We start from the raw sequence: 19,571 nt of genomic DNA, 5'->3' as shown, positions 1-19,571 counted from the left end.
AGCGCACAGAAACGCCGTTTACCTTCCCACCGGAGCAGTACCTATTTATCTACTTGCACTTTGACGTGCTTTTGAACTGCTAGGTTGGCAGGAGCAGGGAACGAGTAGCGGGAGCTCACCCCGTTGCGGGGATTTGAACCGCCGACCTTCTGATTGGCAAGTCCTAGGCTCTGTGGTTTAACCCACAGTGCCACCCGGGTCCCTGCTTTGCCTCAGACTTATTCCTAAGTAAATGGATATAGAGTTGTAGCATTAGGTGCTTATTTTTTCATACAACTTTTTTGTATGAACTTTTGTGTTCCATTTATATGTTCTACCATTAATCAGATAAGATCCCCAAAACAGCTATTGGGCTATTAATGAGGTTTGATGTTGATTCCTCTTTCCCTTCCAATGTCCCTTGAAGTCCCCATCATCCGTCCCGGTTGCTGATATTCATAAAGGTTTTAATCTTTACTGTTTCTGTGCACGTGTGTTTTCTTTAGGGATAGAATCATTCCTGATGTATTCTGTTCATGAAGGAATCAGAGGAGTTCCTCTTGATCCAAATGATAAGACAGATGCATTAATGCCTATATCAGGAGCCTCATTTGCTGTGGGCATAGATTTTCATGCAGGTGAATACAAATATTTATATTTATTTTACACATATTTTAACATCTTGAGCAGTTATGAAATATTGTCACCATAATCTTTTTGGGAAGCGACTTGTGAGTTTGAGGAGGGAGTAGAAGTCCTGAATCTTTCATGTAACTGAACATGAAACCTTTTATCAGAGTTGATCTATACTTGCCAACCTAGATTACGTCCATACTAACTAAACATTTGAAAGACAAATGCTTATGTTACTGTTAGAAGGGACAAGGGGAAGGCAAGTGTGTATAAAAACTTAATACAGCAGTGGCTCATGGGAGTGGGGGTGGGTGTAATGCCACCAACCCAGTGCCCCCAATCCCAAGGAAGGCAACACCCCCTGGAGGACCAAACTTATACAACATCATATCTTCTCATTTGATAAATAGCTCAACCTTTTATGAGCAGTAAAAATGGAAACCTATTCTTTTCTTGCTCACAGAAGAGGCGAACTGTCATGTGTATTCACACTTCTGTCAGTAAGATGACTCATGAAGTACACTGCTTATGTGTACCAACATCCTCCCCCCCCCTCCAGTCTTGCAGAGTTACATAAATCACACCAGCTATGTACACATTCCCAAGATAGAGGCACTGTTTCTCATCAATGGCATCTCCATGCACTTGAGGTGCTAAGAAGAGGCCGCCATTAGAATGAGCCCGTCCCACAAGATATTGAGTTGATTAATGGCATTTATTGCAGATTTAAGGTTGTGTTTTTGATAATTGCTAATTTTTAATATTTCTTTCATAGGAAATGATACAATATACTGGACAGACATGGGGTTCAACAAAATAAGCAGAGCTAGAAGGGACCAGACATGGAAGGAAGACATCATTACGAATGGTTTGGGAAGAGTAGAAGGCATTGCAGTGGATTGGATAGCGGGTAACACCAGTTCTTCATTTTTAATTCTTTATTTAGGTTCATTTAGGTTTTGCTTGACTTTTCCTTTTTTTATTACCTTTCATATGAAAAACATTATCAGTCTCATTTCACATCCGCCCCCCAGGAACAATAAATAGAATAGTACTGTGGCAATTTATATATATGAAACAAATGATTGTAAAAGTAGATTAATAAGATTGCACAAGAGAAGAGCAAGAGCATGTTTGCTCTTTGTCATTCCAGTACTGAAGAGAGAAAGATGCTCTTTAGTATGAACTGATCATTTTGTTCTCTCTTTCTTTTAGTCACGTTGGTGAAGTTCACCATATAAACTATATCCAATGTTTTCATGCATACGAGTGTGGGTTGTTTTCCATCTGTTGGCAATAACTAATGTGCTGCCATTAATAAATGTTATTCCCATTTATCTGTCATCTGGTATTATCATGTTATTTAAATTGATGACTAAGCACAATCTTGGTTGATGTGAATGTGCAAAGCAGCATGGCCACCACTGACCTCATAGCCCTGCTATGTTTGGTGGCCTTGGCAGAAAGTGGATGGAAGGTAGATTGCTGTGGCAGCCTATAGCTCATGAAGCAGTTGTGCCCTTATTTGACTTGATGCTGCATGTGATAGTAGTGAAACTATTTCAAGAACCAACAGCTCCTGGACCAGCTTAAAACCTCCCATTCCCTGCCACATTGCTGTTGGTGGGGATACTACTGCCCACCCAGGAAAGTGCTACACTGATCACTCCGTTGTCATTGCCTGACCAAAGGCTGGCCTAGGGGGCAGAGCTCAGTAGAGGTGCACTTCCATCCAATCCACACACATTGACAGTTTGGATTGTTCTCCCACAGCAATTGGTTATCGATATGATGATGATGATTTTGCATTTATCCATGTCTTCAAGTACTGAATTGGTGCCCCCCCCCCGAATTTAATAGTCTGTGGCTACCATGTCTTTTTCTTTTCTCCCAACGTTAAATCATAACCATTCTGATTTGTTCATGTTAACCTTATGACCTGATAATAATGCAAATTCTGAGTGTATTTTTATCCCATTCTCAAACCTCTCTGCTGGGTCAAGCAAAGTTAATTTGCTATCATCTGCATATAGTCTTACCCTGCACTTTAAAAAAATGTCAACCCCTTTTAGTTCTGAACATAAACTCTGTGAAATACTTGATTGATAAAGTCAGTGCTTTCCCCCCTAAAAAGTGTTTAGGGGGTACTCTCATTTTCCTACTCATATTGAAATGCTGCCCCTCAATGAGGCCAAACTTAAGATTCACAAAATATTTAGGGGTATGCATGCCCCTGCTCTCCCCCCCAGAAAAAAAGCACTGGATAAAGTAAATACTAACAGAGATAGGGAAGCTCTGATACATCCTCTATAAAGATGGGGAGTATCAGAACTTATCCCTTGATACTGTAACAAATGCCAGGAAGGTTGGATATATCCATTTAATCCATTTGATAAATTTATCTCCAAAGCTAAATTTAACGTCTGATATAAATAACTCCATTCAATGCTATCAAATGCTTTTTAAAACAACAATTATACTAGTCATGATTTTAAATCATGTTTACTTTGTAACCAAGGGGAAAATAGTAGCTTAGCTATGCTTGCATCTTTCAGTTTCCTTTTCAATATTCAGTGGGATGGATGTAAGCATAGGTCTGGAAGGACTCAGGATCCCTTCCAACACTACATTTCCTTGAATCTGTGACTCCTTCCACTCATGGAAAAGGCATCAGTCCAATGAAAGTGGGGTAAGATACCCATAATATTCCTCCCCCCTGCAGCCTCCAACACTACCTTCCATGCTCAATCCTCCAGAGCAGCTTTTCAGGGTACAAAGCAGGCTGGAGGAGCGACGAATCTGTGAAAATCACCTTGACTCCCTTTCTGCAGAGGACATCTCTATCCACTCATGGGGAGTCTAGATCTAGCCACATTATTTTTGTTTGTTTTTATTCTGGATGTATTTGTTTTATTAACTCAGTAAGAAGCTCTGATGTACTCTGTTTACTGGGGGAGGGGTAGATTGTTGTTCCTTGTGGCCTTTCCCTGGAGATTTATTTTAAACATCCTCTTAGCATTGTTAGGTATGAATTTGTAACAAGTATCCTATAATATCATTTGACCATTACAAATACGATATAACTGTTGATTTTGTTTATTAATAAGTAATAAGTCAGGCATAAAACTTACATTAATAGCCATGTAAGTATAAGCATTCTTAAAGGCTTATATCACCATAACTGAATGATGCTTCCCCCCCATTCCAGGTAATATATATTGGACAGATCATGGCTTCAACTATATTGAAGTTTCCAGGCTGAATGGATCTTTTCGATATGTAGTCATTTCTCAGGGTCTGGACCAGCCAAGGTCTATAGCTGTACACCCAGAAAAAGGGTAACTTGAAAATTTATATGCATGCATTTGAACCAAATTATTGAAAGAGTGGATAAATATTCATGTTCCCAGTTTAACTCTCAATTTAGCCCTCAATTTCTTTGGCAATCTTATCAAAATGTAATTCTCTCAGCCTTAGTCTCCTATCAGTAATGGAGATGTTTCCCATGTGGAACAAAGGGCAGCTGTTCAAGAAGCACAAGCCAAAAGCTTACATAAGTATGTGGAACTAATTGTTTAATAATTTGGATTTGGGCCATAGTTCATAGTCCCCTTTGGGCCAGTGCTGGGAATCCAGTATGCAGACCTATGATGTGATGCCATTAAAGGGTGGGTACTAGAAAAAATTCTTAATAATTTTCATATCTCATGGAGCACATTTGTGTATACAGAAGCATGTGTGAACAAAATAACAAATTGCAAGTTAGCAAACTTAGCAAACAAAGCCTTTAATTAAAAATATATATATTGTACACCTACCTCTTAATATACTAAGTTTATCATTCTTGCACAAGGTGCTTCTGTCTGATTTTTGCCAATTTTTACCTCCTATAGTAGCCCCTTATTCCCTATCCCACACCATTCATCCATTATACCCTCTGACTCTCAGAAACATATGTGAGAGATGCAGTGAACAGGCAGTGATGAGAACTTTCCCAAACCTTCTAATGTTCATAGTACTCAAGAACTTGCCCCGTGATCAGTTTCAATAAACATAGATTTTATCCTATTTTTTCCCATGTTATAGATATTTATTCTGGACAGAATGGGGACAGGCACCCTGCATAGGCAAAGCACGTTTAGATGGATCAGAGAAGATGGTTCTTGTTGGCACTGGAATTACATGGCCTAATGGAATTTCTGTAGACCATGAGGTTGGTTTTGTGCCTTCTTCCAAATAGAGTCCATTTAATGCTATGCTATGCTAAAACATTTACACCACATAACATTCATTATTTTATTTTCCTAATAAAAGCTAGGATAAATAAAAGTATTTGGAGCTTACCTTTCAATTGATCCATAGGAAAATAAATTATACTGGTGTGATGCTCGAATGGACAAGATAGAAAGAATCGACCTTGAGAGTGGAAGGAATCGGGAGATTGTGCTGTCAGGAAGCAATGTGGATATGTTTTCAGTCGCAGTCTTCGGGGCTTACATCTACTGGTCTGACAGGTAATTTATTTTTCCATAAGTATTTGAGTCTCAAAATGTTATTTCTGTGCCAGATGCTTCACCCTTGTAGGATTAGCCATTCTTTAGCAAGGTCACTGAAAGGATCTCACAAAGCTATGTAATTTCCAGAGAAAAGGCACTTTTCGATATTCAAAGCTAAACCATATCAACATCACAGTCAAAAGTATGCTTTTTCACCTTCTGCTAGGCCAGATGTCTCCTGCATTTTAATGACTTAATTTATTTTAATTAGTTGAGATTTGTGGATCAGATATTTCCTTTTTTTATTTTTTTGGCAGAGCTCATGCAAATGGGTCCATCAGACGAGGCCACAAAAACGATGCCACAGAGGCAGTATCCATGAGGACAGGTCTTGGAATAAACTTGAAGGAAGTGAAAGTCTTCAATAGAGGACGTGAGAAAGGTAAACTTTTGTTCAACACTTTAATGTTTGAGTGTACCCTTCTCTATCGTCCTTTTTTGTTGTTTTTGCATGAAAAACAAAATAGCCACTGTATTTTTGTAATGGAATGTTTTCAGAAATTGCTAAATAGCAGTCATATATACAAGACTTAAGTATTTTATTGAACTATTAAATAAAACAATATTCTAAATGATGATCAAATAAGATAACCCCCTACCTAATAATTATAAATATAGTTCAGGAAATGAAAAATAGGAGAAAGTAATTGTAAAGATCATACAATATTCAGGCCAATATCATAGAAAAGAAAAATGTGAAATTAAAATGCACTAGATTTTACCACAGTATGTTTGAAACAAAGTTTAGAATTAAAGTGAGCCACATTTCTATGACATTGAGTCCCACCTTACTTTGGGCCTACATGGTAAAATATAGTAAGTAGGTAAATAAGTAAATAAATATAGAATATATAGGAAATTTATAAAGCTTACATATTTTCAGTACTTAATATGCACCAACCCAAAATGAAGTTTCTTGTAGAAAGTAGAAAGTAGAAAGTGGACATTCTATAACCATATTCTATAGATAAGTTCTTTAGAACGTACGTAGCAACAACAAAAAAATGTTTTCTGCTTGCAATTTTTTATGAAAGAGTGGCATATAAATGTTTTTATAAATAAATAAATCATTCACCTCGGGCAACAAAATGTCTTAGGCCAGTCCTGACTGTCATGATCAAGAAGGCATGACTTACATAAACTGATATCGGGATGCAAGGAGCACCCCATTTCCCATACTGAGTGATAAATTCAGCTTAGAACTAGAGCTGAACTGAAAATGATCCTCCAAGTCCATCATAAACTTGGTGAATGCACTCAGGTTGAAACTAGCCTCACCCTAGAATTGGAAGCACTTGAAATTCTAGACAAGGAATCTCCAGTGAACAACAAACATTTCCACCTGCTTTGCTCCAGCCTCCAACCCTAGGAGCCTTCATAACGGAGGTGTTTCCAGAAGAAGAGACTTAATCTGTTATTATGGGGTGGTTGGTTTCACCTGTGCTGTCCCACCTCCAGCCTGAGGAACTTCCAGGACTGAGTTGCTGCCGTGGGCATTATGTCTATGTGTCTTTAATGAACTGAATAGTGTCATGGTTTAGTTGGATGCAGAGGAATGGTGGGAAGAGCCAGCTGGAGGACCACCAAGGGAAGAGGTCTGAAACCCCAGGGAGTGGTAGTGGGACAACAGTGAGTGGTCAGAGGGAGAAGACTGGGAAGAGGAGATGTCAGAACCTAATGAGGTAACAGGACTTAGTAAGCTGGGGGAATCTATGGAAGAGAGAAGTTCAGAATCAGAGGCAGAAGCCTAAGCAGGGGAGGAGGGATGCCAAGAGGCAGAGATGAGTCAGGTAGGTGAAGAATCACAGGTGTCTCCCCCTCCTGCTATGACAAGCTCCCCTCCCTGCTAGCTTCCCAGAGCCAGTAGAGGCATGTAACGGGGGAAGGAAAGGTTGATTTCACACAGGCACAGTATCTGATTGCATGGAAAAGCCCTGGAGAGGAGGGAAGTTGTACAGCTGTGGGGAGGTAGGAACTTACAGTCTCGGCCACTGAGCCATGGAGCAAGACCTACTGGGGATGAGCTGCTGTGCTCATTAGGCTTGACTCTCGGCCAAATTGGTACAGACCACATTGTTGCTAACAAAGAGGTAACGCTTGCTACTGTCATAGAGTGAAATATTATGTGTCATATGGCTGGGAAGCATGTGTGTCCGAATTCAGCAGTGCTTAGTTTATTTTTTGGCTTTTAATATTGTTAATATTGGTTTTTAGATTATGAATGCTGTAGTACTTTATGAATCCTATAAAATAAGCCAGTTCTGGGTTGATGGGAGATTGCCCAGGACATTTGAAGAAAATGCTGGAGGCTGCAGGGTAGAGGGAGAATTAATTAAAAAAATCATTTGCTCTTGTTCTCCATTAATGGATGCTTCCTGCTGGATCAAAAGTTCCTGCACTCATGTAAGAGCATCAGTTGGATAAAACCCATTGTGATGACATTTTATTCTAATGTTACAAGAATATAGATGAACACAAATGTGACAATTTTGTGTTGATTTCCCTATTAGGTCTGGTAACAGAGAACTATAATTGTGCATATATACACACACAATACACTTTAAATTTCAGGGATACAAAAGGTCTTGCTTGTCTTTGTTTACTCGTGGTAAGTAAGATGCAATGACTCAATATGCTGCATCCACTTGAGATGTTACTTTTTTTATAACAATGAAAACTGTGTGGAATATTATACACATAAATAAAAGGATATTCTAATACATCAGTATAACAGTTTATTAAATAAGTTCCTGAATTTCCAATGTAGATAGTTTTTTAAAAAAATAACTAATAACTTTGTATCTCCTTAAAGACTAACGTATTTATCATGGTATAAGCTTTCACGATCCTTAGCTCACATCCTAAAATAGTGCAATAAATCTGTTAGTCTTTAAATATGCCACACAATGCTTTGCTGTTGTTTTCTGCAACAAACTAACATGGCTAGAAGGTTTATTATTTTTATTTTTAATTGCTTTGATAGATGGTTGATGCCCACTTCTATTTATGTTACCTTCAGAAATAAAAATATTTGCGTGTTTGTGTGTTGTGCCTTTTGAACAGTTTTATTCTGGTGAATGGTGCCTGTGTCTACAACTTGATTGCACTAGATGAAATAATAATGGGGGTAAGGGAGAATAATGAAGCAACATGCTAGAATTTGATGGCTGACAGTTTGAAAAAAATGAATGATATTAATACACTTTTCAAATTTTACTAGGCAACAAATGGTTAATGTCGGGGGGGGGGGGTTGTCAGTGAGCCAGGAAGACAAAGGGGGAAAAACAGGTGAAAATATTTTGAAATGTTTTCTATCTCATTTCAACTATTTTTAAAAAATAAGTTTTATTAAGATAGAAGTAATTAACACAGGTCTAAAGCTGTAATGCATTGGCATCATGGTGACTGTTCAAGACGGGAGAAAGCACAGACATAATTTCATTGTTCACAAAACACCTGTTTTATCCTTTATCAAGTACTGACCCTCTAATATGACCTTCTAGCAGAGATGCCCGCATCTTCATTGTCAGCAAGATCCTAAATACTGATAGCATTAACTTCATTTTTAGATAGTGGGTCTTAATTGAATGCATGGTTTAAAGGGCATTTAAAATCAGTGAAGTGAAAAGTAGTTGAAGCCAAAAGTCAGGTTTTCATTTGCACAGAGTCCCATTAAGGGCACTCAGGGTGTGTAAAGTTGTTGTAAAGAAACTAAAAATATAACAGGAATGCCAGTATTTGTGCCCCTATGAGGTCAGTTGGTGCTGTTAACACAGTACTTTGACTTAGCTTCCACAGGCACACTCGGTGGTCTCTTGAGACAGATGGAGATCAACAACAGAAAGGCATTACAACAAGCAAAGATGATCCAAAATATGTAACACTTTTAAATATGTTTAAGTTTACTGATTAAGTTTACTGATTAAGTGGCATATACACCCTTCCACAGCAAATATTAATCTTTGTAGCCTACTAAAACATTAATGATTGTAAAATTATGTCTCCAAAATATTTGATATTATTTGCATGATTGCATAAGTCTTTCCATCCAAAAGAAACAATTAAGCATTTCTAGGTTGCTATACTGTAATAAGTAGTATAAACTTCGTAACTGACATCAGCGTAAGTTGAATATGTTATGCTAGGTAACTAGAAGCTCATAGCTTGTTTGTGGCATTTGGAACTAACCCATGTTTCACTGGGAGATATTAATGCTAGAACAGTTGCAAAAGCTCCCAACAAGGAACAAGATATTACCAGGGTAAATATCATGGCAAGAGCTGTCAACTTTTGAACTGTTCTATAGTTGGTCTTCACAGCTATTTGATTTGCAGCAATTTAGTAATGTGTACTTTTTGTGTCATGAAAAGCTTCACCTACTAATTTCTGCATATCAGTCTGCTGTGTTACAGAGGCAAGGAAAAGCCAGGCAATTTTTATGGCCACATGGCAACAGATTATGGGGTGTGAGATACTGAAATTAAAAATTAGTCTAGCGTTACTGGTGCTCAGCTGCTTTGTTTTGGTGGGAAAGGTTACATCAGCAGTGGGGAGCACCTCTTGAATTGTGTCTTTGGTTTCTCTCCCATTAGCAGTGCACCAGAATTACTGGAATGTGTTTACATGTAAACAAATATCTTTATTGGAATGAACAATAATTGATTGACTTCTTTAAAACAGTGAACAGTCAAATACACACAGAGACACATAAAATGTTAATAGTGGACATTAGTTCCTTAAATCATTTGAATCAGGATTGAATTTGTAATCAAATCATTTTGTTTTCATTACCATTTTTTTTTTCTTTTGGTCTATGGAAGAATGCAGAAAAGCAAATATTTAAACATATAGGGTTAAGTATGCCTTCTGCAGGCAGAAGGACTCCTTCTGCTCATGGAAGATTTTAGATCCAACAAGGAATCGCAGAGGGAATGAAGGAATCTTTTACCAATTCCTTCTTCCTGAAGCCCTGCTGTTGTTCTAGGGGGTCCTCCAACCATCTGGACCCAATTTTCATGGATGGGATGGCGCTGCATAGGGATAGGGAAATCAACCAAACTCACCCCCTCATTCACCAGTGGGAGCATACCATTAGAAAAACACCGTTTGTGAGATTCTTCCAGCAGCAGAAGCAAATTCAGGATCCAAGCCATAATTAGAAACTGTGCTAACATCAAAAGTACAAATTAAAATTAATAGTTGAAATATGTTTTGACAACTATTTTAGTAACAGGTTGAACTCCCAACATGAGGTATTTAAAAGTTGTTACTTTGACATTTGGTCCTTAAGTTATTCATTTTTGCCTGATTTAACAAATATTACAATGAACATTTATAACCAACCAGACCACTTAAAACAAAAGTTTGTGCTTTTGATTATATTTATATATACTTAAGTATTTCTAGATATAGAATTTATATATATTGATTTACTGTTTATACTGTTTACAGATACTTTCAATTTGTTTATATATATATATAAAAACAACCAAAACCAAACCAGGCCTATACATACTTATTTGTTTTTAAATTATATTGAAATTAAAAGGACTTGTTTCCAAGTACATTTGTTTAAATAAACATTTCTTAATATTTCATATATCTCTTCTAATACCTCTAAAATAATAAAATATGACCTTGTATGAGACATTTGAACATTCATAGCCGATATATATCTATAACAGTAATCCTTAGCAATTGTAGAGAAATCTCAACAATTCTTTCAATCATTGATTAATGACTGGGGTAAATAATAGTTCCAGCAGAAAGGTAGAGAGGTCATTTTCTTGATTCTGCCTTTCCCACTGTTCTAGAGGATCCCCCAACCCTTCATAGCTTATTTTGGGGGATGAAGTGAGCTGCAAATGGAAGAGAAAATTGGGGGGGGGGGGGTCCTCTCCTTCCATCAGTGGTATAAGAGCCATTTCATTTAATTAAATAATAGTTATATTACTGTAAATGCACACACATTTCTGGTGTGTGATATTAACATGATCAAATCATTACGATATGGTAAGTTATAAAAATCAGAATTTTTATTGTTTTCCCTGCAGGAACCAACATTTGTGCAAAGAACAATGGTGGATGTCAGCAACTTTGCCTTTTTCGAGGAAATATGCAGAGAACATGTGCTTGTGCACATGGCTACCTAGCCGAGGATGGAGTTACGTGCCTGAGACATGATGGCTATTTGCTTTATTCAGGAAGAACAATATTTAAAAGTATACATCTTTCGGATGAAACAAATTTAAATTCACCAATACAACCTTACGAAAATCCTGAATATTTCAAAAATGTGATAGCACTGACTTTTGACTACAGCCAAAAAGGAAGAGGTACTAACCGAATCTTCTTCAGTGATGCACACTTTGGAAACATACAACTTATTAAAGATGATTGGTCTGGCAGAAAAGTTGTAGTTGAAAGTAAGTATACATGGTTGTTGTTAAATCCACTTGTCTTTTAGTTATTTTTACCCCCCCAAAGTGCAACCATCTCATGCCCTAAATTATAACTGCAATAAATGAAGCTTTACAGTGCAATGCTTACTCACTGGGATTTTATCTTTTGTACATATTTTTAGATCGCAGCCTTAATTGGTTTAATTTGTGAGATGGCAAATTTAAGGGTGCACTTTTTTACTGCTATCTTCATAGCTGCCTGTTCCCATAATAGGGAATGAAAAAGTAAACATTCCAGCTAGCCTTTTCTTGTTAGCAGTGAGTGGTAGCTTTTGTTTATTAAATTGTAATGATCTTATACTTTGTTTAGACTCTCCAAACGCAATTTGTTGAGTTTTGGAATACACAATATAGCTTAAATGGTTAAATGGTTAAAATGCAAGTGATTAATTACTGACTTTTAATTGATTGGAAGCTGTAATAATAAATTGGGCGTCTAAGTATTTCTTAATCTAAATGTATTGTCTCAGGTTTTAGGGTATCATCTCATACTGAAGCACTGGTTGCAGCCGAACTTAAAAAAATAATAATTATTTGCTTTTATTCACAATTGCTATTTCAATAACATTGAGCACTGGCTTCCAGTTTCAACTAAGTGGTGTTTGCCCCAAAGAAAAACTGACCATGGTAAATCCCAAAATTCTTCTCTGTCTCAGATTCTAATCTGAGATTCTAATCTGAGACAGACTTCATGCACAAGATTACAGAGGGCAATATTGCTTGAGATGGCCAATCTAATTTCTACATTTGTTTCATGAACAGATTGTAGAAGTGATATTAAGCAAAACAGTTAAGCAAAACATTTTATCATATAGTTCTATTAGCCTCAGAGGAGATATAGTGGTGTAGCCATAGTAGCTGAGAGATTTAGATGTCACTCGGAGTTCTGCCTCTTAGGGGCTTGTAGTATTGGGGAGGAAAGTGTCATTGATGTAATTCAGGGTTCTAATCTTAGAGAGGAAATGAAGAACCTTGCATGCCTGTTCATTGCTTTGACTATGATAATTGGGCTCTCCTACTCCAGTTAAGAGAAAACAAAATTTGTATCTGGTTGCTGTATATTCAAGCAAATATCTACAGTATTTCATTGAAACACTCAAGAATAAAATTGGTGATATTGAAGATACATTTCCACTTCACAGAAACTTTTACTACTTAAAAAGACACTATTTATTGATGGATTTTACACATCCCTAAAAGCAAATGGTTACCCAAATCCTACACATAATTTAACATTTTCTTTGCACAGAAACCAAATTTATGACTTGTAAGGAGTCTTCAATTAAACTGGTTTCCAGTTCACTAAATCAGATTTACAACTCACTAGCACCCTATTCTCTGACATGTTTTCACCTCACTGGATACAGATTTACTACTTAGAAGCAACCCATTATCTAGTATGTTTCCAGTTCACTGGAAACAGATTTACTACTCATACACAAACCATTATCAAACATAGTTCCAACTCACTGAATATTGATTTAGAATTCATAAACAGCCCATTATCTGACAAACTTCCAGCTCACTGAACAGATTTGCAACTCATAAACAACCCATTATCTAACACATTTCCAGCTCACTGAAAGTAGATTTACAGTGTATAAACAACCCATTATCTAACACGTTTCCAGTTCACTGAAACAGGTTTAAAACTCACAAGGATATCAGTCACTGACAAGTTTTAACCACCATAAATAAATATAAGAAGAGTTTAACTCACCATATGTTCGGTCAACTGTCATGTATGCTGCATTCACTTTTTCAAATTAAATACCATATTGTAAGCATAGGATTAATATAATAAAGGGGTGTGTGCTTGTGTATGTTTAAAGTGTAAGATTAGCTGTGTTGTCAACTTGTGATCTCTTGCACATGAACATTACTAGTGAGGAAAAGATTGCTCTCCAACATTGGTGGTTTTAGATGTGAAACTATTATGGTTTTTAGATGGTTTTTAAAGATTAAATTAGTGGTTCGTCAGTAATAAACCTGGTATTGGTTTAGTTATATTGTTAGATTATGTACCTGTAGTGGTGCATGAGTAACTGTATAAGAGCAAGTTAAGACTGACAGCATCTTCTCCTTTTATATTTGAATTATATTAGTAAAGTTCTTCAGTCTGGATGTCCGTAAGAATGCACTGCATCCTTTCCAACCTGGATTATGCATGGAGTGGCATGGGGGCGGGGATGGGGAGAGAGCTTGCAAAAGTCACAAACCATGATAGGAGAAGTGGGAGATAGGCTTCTATTAAAATATAATTATCATTTTTAAATGGGGGGGTATAGGTAGAGGTCATTTACATCTTAGATTGGAGGCAAGGACTTATCTTTTATGCCCATGTAACTCTGTAAGGCACCATGCACTATGATGGTGCTAAATAAATAAAAATATTATTGCTTTATCACTGAAAAAATTAACAACAAATAAATTTATATACCACCTTTCATCTGAGGATCACAGAGCAGTTTACAGAATTCTTTTGACTGTCCTGACAAAACATTAAAAGCTGCTGTTTTAGAATTGTTTTGCTGATGATAACAACTAGGGATGCAAGTTGCATTTTCACTTGTATTTGTTTTAAAATTACGGTGAGTTGGAGCCAGACTTGGGGTTAATGGAGCTCCACTTGCATTGAAGGAAAGGGATGGAGAGATGGGTTCCCTCGGTTCTCCTTCCCCATTTTATTACTTACTATTCAGCCTTACTAACTTGGGAGTTGACTAACAACACTCCTACAGATGATCTCAATCATCCAGTTTAGATAAATAGGTCCAGGTTGTCCTTAAGGTAACTAGGACCTAAGTTGTTCAGAACTGTGTAAACTGATACAAGAACCTTGAGCCTGACCTGGTAGTTGATGGGAAGCCAGTGCAGTTTTTTTTTAAAAAAAAACCCAGCAACAACGATGCCACTGCATTCTGGACCAGTTGGTTTTTCTGGATGAGACCTAAGGGAAGCCGCACGGAAAGCGCGTTGCAATAAACCAGCCTCGAGTTTACCAAAATATGTACTACAGGCTGACTGTAGCTGATGATGAAGGTGGTAAAAAGGCATTCCTAGACACAAAGGACAGTTGTACATCTAGGCACAGAGATGTGTGCAGGAGTCACCCCCAAGCTACATAAAGGTAAAGGGACCCCTGACCGTTAAGTCCAGTTGTGGACGACTCTAGGGTTGCGGCGCTCATCTTGCATTACTGGCCAAGGGAGCTGGCGTTTTGTCCGCAGACAGTTTTTCCAGGTAATGTGGCCAGCATGACTAAGCAGCTTCTGGTGAAACCAGAGCAGCACACGGAAATGCCGTTTACCTTCCTGCCGGAGCAGTACCTATTTATCTACTTGCACCTTGACATGCTTTCAAACTGCTAGGTTGGCAGGAGCAGGGACTGAGCTATGGGAGGTCACTCCCTTGCGGGGATTCAAACCGCCGACCTTCTGATCGGCAAGCCCTAGGCTCTGTTGTTTAGACTGCAGCACCACCCGCGTCCCTATCTACTCCTACTCCTTAAGACAGAAGAGGTAACTTGCCTATTGCCTGGACACGGGGACCACCCATCCAAATCTTCCCATGATTCAAGCATAGTTTATAGGGGGCCCCCTCCAATTCACCACTGCATTCACACCAGAGTTTTGACAGCCTCTTCTGATTCAGATGCTACAGAGAAATAGAGCTGTGTGTCATCAGTGCGTGGGTGACACTTTGCTCCAAAACTTCTAATGGCTGCTCTCAACAGCTTCATCAGCTTATTCACTGGACTCCAGTTCCTTTCAACTCCTATATCATGACGTAGTTATGAAGCCAATACATATCTTTTAAAAAAAATCTGACAGAGGAAAGGATTTTAAAGGACTGAGTGAGAAAAGCTAGTATTAATTCAGCGCCTAGCGTGTATATATATATATATATATGGAAAATGTTATTGATTTGCTTTTGTCAGTTTGTCACATTTTTCATAATATTAGTGTTCTGAATTGAAAGGCTGCCTAGACTATTTGTACCTTTAAGCAATAGGAGTTATAGAATAAAAGTCAATTTATCCCTAACACAAAGTGACTGGCTTTGTAATATATTGCATATCTCTCCATTGAGGTTGTTCATATGTGTGTTACTGTTCCTTTTAGTTAAGTGGTTCCTATTTAACTGCCAGACAAAAGCATCTAGGTTAGCATTTATCTTATTGAGTATTAATCATGATATATATTTTAGGTTCCCTTAATATTTTTAGGCTTCTGTACAACAACTTTTTCTATAATAAAATCTTAAGATCTATATATCATTTCTGTAATTTCACCATGAGTTGAATAAAATAAGAAAGAAGATATGAAGATATGAAGATATGAAGTCTGTGACAATCCAGGAAAAAAGTATCAAATGTTTTGTGTTTTTCACTAATAAGCTCCATAGAAATTGCCTAATATTTAACTTTCTTTATGGTGTATAAAGAGTCTCGCAAAAAGCATGTGTCATTATAGTGTTAAATCTCTATTCCGATGAGTTGGTTGATGAGTTCAGCAAGTGCCACATTTTCTAATTTTACAAATTGCATATGCATACTTATTTTATCATGCTAAGTAGCATCTTTCTTTTAATGTTTGCAAAAAGGATCTAATCAGACAATCAAACAATCTGTCAGTCAGGAGACAAATTCTTCATCCTGCCAATTTATTCATTTTTATTATAGCTTATTATTACATGTTGGGGGTGGGGGTAGGCAATTGGTGGTTTGTTGCTTTATGACTATCTTAGGAACCCACTGAAATAGTAAAGAATTAATTAGTGCTCTCATTGTGCCATTTATAATTTGTGTGAACTGTTGAATCATAGCCTCATATGGTTTATTGCTTCAAAACACTGCTTTAATATCAGTCACCAAATGGTGACCACCTGTTGTCTGTTACAAATATTCTGTATGAACAGATTGTCAGAAACCAACCTCATTCCCAGCATCTGGGCTAGGAAAGCAACTGACAGACTCTTCCTGAAAAGGTGAATTGCGTGAACATAATGAGTGAGCACAGTAAACAAGAAAACAAGCAGTACCGGTAAATGCATAATATGGTTAAAATACCTCCAAAAATGCATTGACCACAACTCAACTCACAATATTCTTTATGGATATACTTTAAGCCAAACACCTAATTATGTATGGCCATTATTAGTTCCCAGTTTTAGCATGTACCGTGGTGAGAGAATAGATTGTATTTGTTGCTGAAATCTGTGCTTTCGTAACCATCCACTAGTCTTTTCCACCACCGCCACTGTGCTTTTTTCATTACCCGGTGGAAAGATTTATGTAGGAACTTTTTTGTGTGTGGAAATGAGGAATGTGCATCAAGCTCTTCAGCTGCTTTTAGTTCAGCAACCCCCATTATTGTTTTTTTCCAAATTCATGGGGCCAGGGCTGGCTAGCCTGCCATCATCTGCTCCTTTCTGGCCTCCTCCTACTCCCTTGCCTCCTTTAGTGAAAGGAGAGGCTGCGAAGGAGGAGGTGGTGATGGGAAAGCTGAGGTGGAGGTGGGAAGTATTTCTGTTTCGCCTCAAATGGCAAAACATCCTGGGCCAACCCTGCATGGGGCATAATAGGTTTCATGTACCTTATTCACCATGTCTTAGAGGGCTGAGGTTGGAGGAGGAATAGCTGTGCCTTCCATATTGTAGGACATTTTAAGAATAGAATCTTAAGAACAAGAAACATAATACGTTGAATGAACTTAAAACATGGGGGAAATAATATTTACAATCTCTCTATGTGTGTTTTTCTACTTTAAACTAACCAGTTGTAAAAGTGTCAATTGCAATGGCTGGTGTTTTTTAGTTGTTTGTATTGTCTATGCACAAGAAAGGATGTTTCATGTGATTTCATCAGTTATTTTGTTATTTATTTGCTATTCCGTTTCCCAGGCAAGTCAGATGAAGAGCAGCAGGATAGTATTCATGGGCTGCATCTCATTGGTGGGATGTAATCCATCTTCGTTAAGTTCAGTAAAAGTGATAGATGGCATTTGGCAATGTAATGATGTGATCACTGTACCATTGCCTCTGTAAATCATAAGCTGTTGCTTTCCGTTGTTTAGACAGTTAATCAGTTATATACCATATTACTGATTTAATTCAGATTGTCAGGAGCAGGTGAATAATGTGAGTGTTGTATATTAATATCATATTGTATTAGTGTTCACTTCATTTGAAACTCATAAACTCATAAACCCATTGCTTCATGAATGAGATGAAATAAATATAATTGGTGCTCTCTGTATTGAATGCCATCAGTGCTTTAATTTAGGCACTAAAGTGTGGGGTGGAGAGATAGTGATCTGGCCCACTAGCCTAAAAAGGTTCCCCACCCTGATTTAGTGTGTCAGGGCTCGAAATATTATATTGATAGATATATAAATCCTATGCATTATTACAGATTGAGAAAATCAGTGAATGGCATTGATTTTCATGTTATCAAAATATTATTTGACACTTCAGATGACAATGAAAAATATTTATTATGAGTGCGTTGGCAAATAATTAGTGTACGACAGTTGCTAATGGTTTCATATCCATCTTTAATGGCTATATCCAATAGGCTACATTCAAGTTGAAATCAAAGGACTTGCAGCAGTCCCCATTATCCTATGACTTCTGAAGGGGTCATTTTATTTACTTACTTTCCCTGATAGTTCTACAAACCCGCACAAACCAACCCCTACTACATTTACAAACCACTATTTATAAACTGCATTTATGTCCCCCTGCTACATGTACAAACCACTCTGATTGCTGTGTATGTTGGGAACGTTTCTCCAGCTGCCAGGCATCATATGTTGGAAGCATTCTGTGTATGTATGGAAGCTTTGCAGTATCCAGTAGTTTGATGATATTCAGCATTAGTCGTACCCCAAGTAGAACCTTTGAAAACTCTGCATATGCCTTAGGTGGCTATCACCCTTTATTCTTGATTCAAGATAACTCACCCCCCGACTCACATTCCAATTGTTGCATTTATCCACTGCTGTTAATTCAAACTGTTATTTCACAAGCATATTCAATCATGTTCAATCATATTCAAGTCTTATTCAACCATTATTTTCCAGAATAATTATTAAAACATTCATGTGTCCATTAGCATTGCACCGGTAGCTTATTTTTGCGTGGTAATTGCATTTTTTTGCATGTGTGACAATGACAGTTTTACACAATTCTATTTTGGAACATGCTCACTTGATTTAAATATAAAATATGTGTTCTCTATCAGATGTCGGTTCTGTGGAGGGTCTTGCGTATCATAGAACATGGGATACTTTGTATTGGACCAGCTCTACTACGTCTTCTATCACAAGACACACAGTTGATCAGAGACGGAAAGGTGCTTTCAACAGAGAAGCAGTCATAACTATGTCTGAAGATGATCATCCACATGTATTAGCTCTTGATGAATGCCAAAAGTAAGTGCAATAGTCATATTCGTTACTGTATGACAAACTTTACATTGTCAAGTTAGGTTCCTCTTGGTTGCATTAGGAAACAAACCATGTTGTGTGTATGTGTTTCTAATATGAGATAATTCCAATCAATCATAGTCTGTGGGACTACCAAAGAGTAAGTGCACCTTAATGTTTTTAATGGATTTTGCCCAAAATGTCTTGATTTCTACAAATCACTTTTGGTATTAGATAGTGTTCTTTATCTTTTTGCTTAATTTTTGATGCTTGTAAAAAGATTCAAGTTGTGTGGGGCAAGGGCAATCATTTGTTTGTATATATGTTGCCTATGCAGGTTTCGAGTCTTTTATTCCCCACGTCTGAAGGACTTGTCAAATGACACCCCACCTTCCTGTTGGCTCCTAAAGTATCCCCTATTTCCTTTGCTGACATGTAAAACAGTATGGTGGTGGTAGTAGGAAGTGTTTCTCTTCAATTCCTCCTCTTGTATCCCAACACATTGGAGACTG

General features: G+C 37.4%; 1 protein-coding gene across 1 annotated transcript in view; it reads left to right on the top strand.

Moving 5' to 3' along the window:
- The window catches only part of LRP1B (LDL receptor related protein 1B), a 755,078-nt gene that overhangs the window by 632,047 nt on the left and 103,460 nt on the right, over window positions 1-19,571 (top strand). The window contains exons 35-42 of the mRNA XM_083702321.1: window positions 486-617; window positions 1,388-1,522; window positions 3,821-3,950; window positions 4,699-4,825; window positions 4,975-5,126; window positions 5,426-5,550; window positions 11,222-11,593; window positions 18,876-19,065. Of these exons, the coding sequence (XP_083558447.1) occupies window positions 486-617; window positions 1,388-1,522; window positions 3,821-3,950; window positions 4,699-4,825; window positions 4,975-5,126; window positions 5,426-5,550; window positions 11,222-11,593; window positions 18,876-19,065 (1,363 nt within the window). The remainder of the gene's footprint in view (window positions 1-485; window positions 618-1,387; window positions 1,523-3,820; window positions 3,951-4,698; window positions 4,826-4,974; window positions 5,127-5,425; window positions 5,551-11,221; window positions 11,594-18,875; window positions 19,066-19,571) is intronic.

The sequence above is a fragment of the Podarcis gaigeae genome (assembly GCF_964106915.1).
Source record: "Podarcis gaigeae genome assembly, chromosome: 1".
Lineage (NCBI taxonomy): Eukaryota > Metazoa > Chordata > Lepidosauria > Squamata > Lacertidae > Podarcis > Podarcis gaigeae.
Note: the sequence above shows the minus strand (reverse complement) of the source record. Positions and strands in the feature narration are given on the sequence as shown.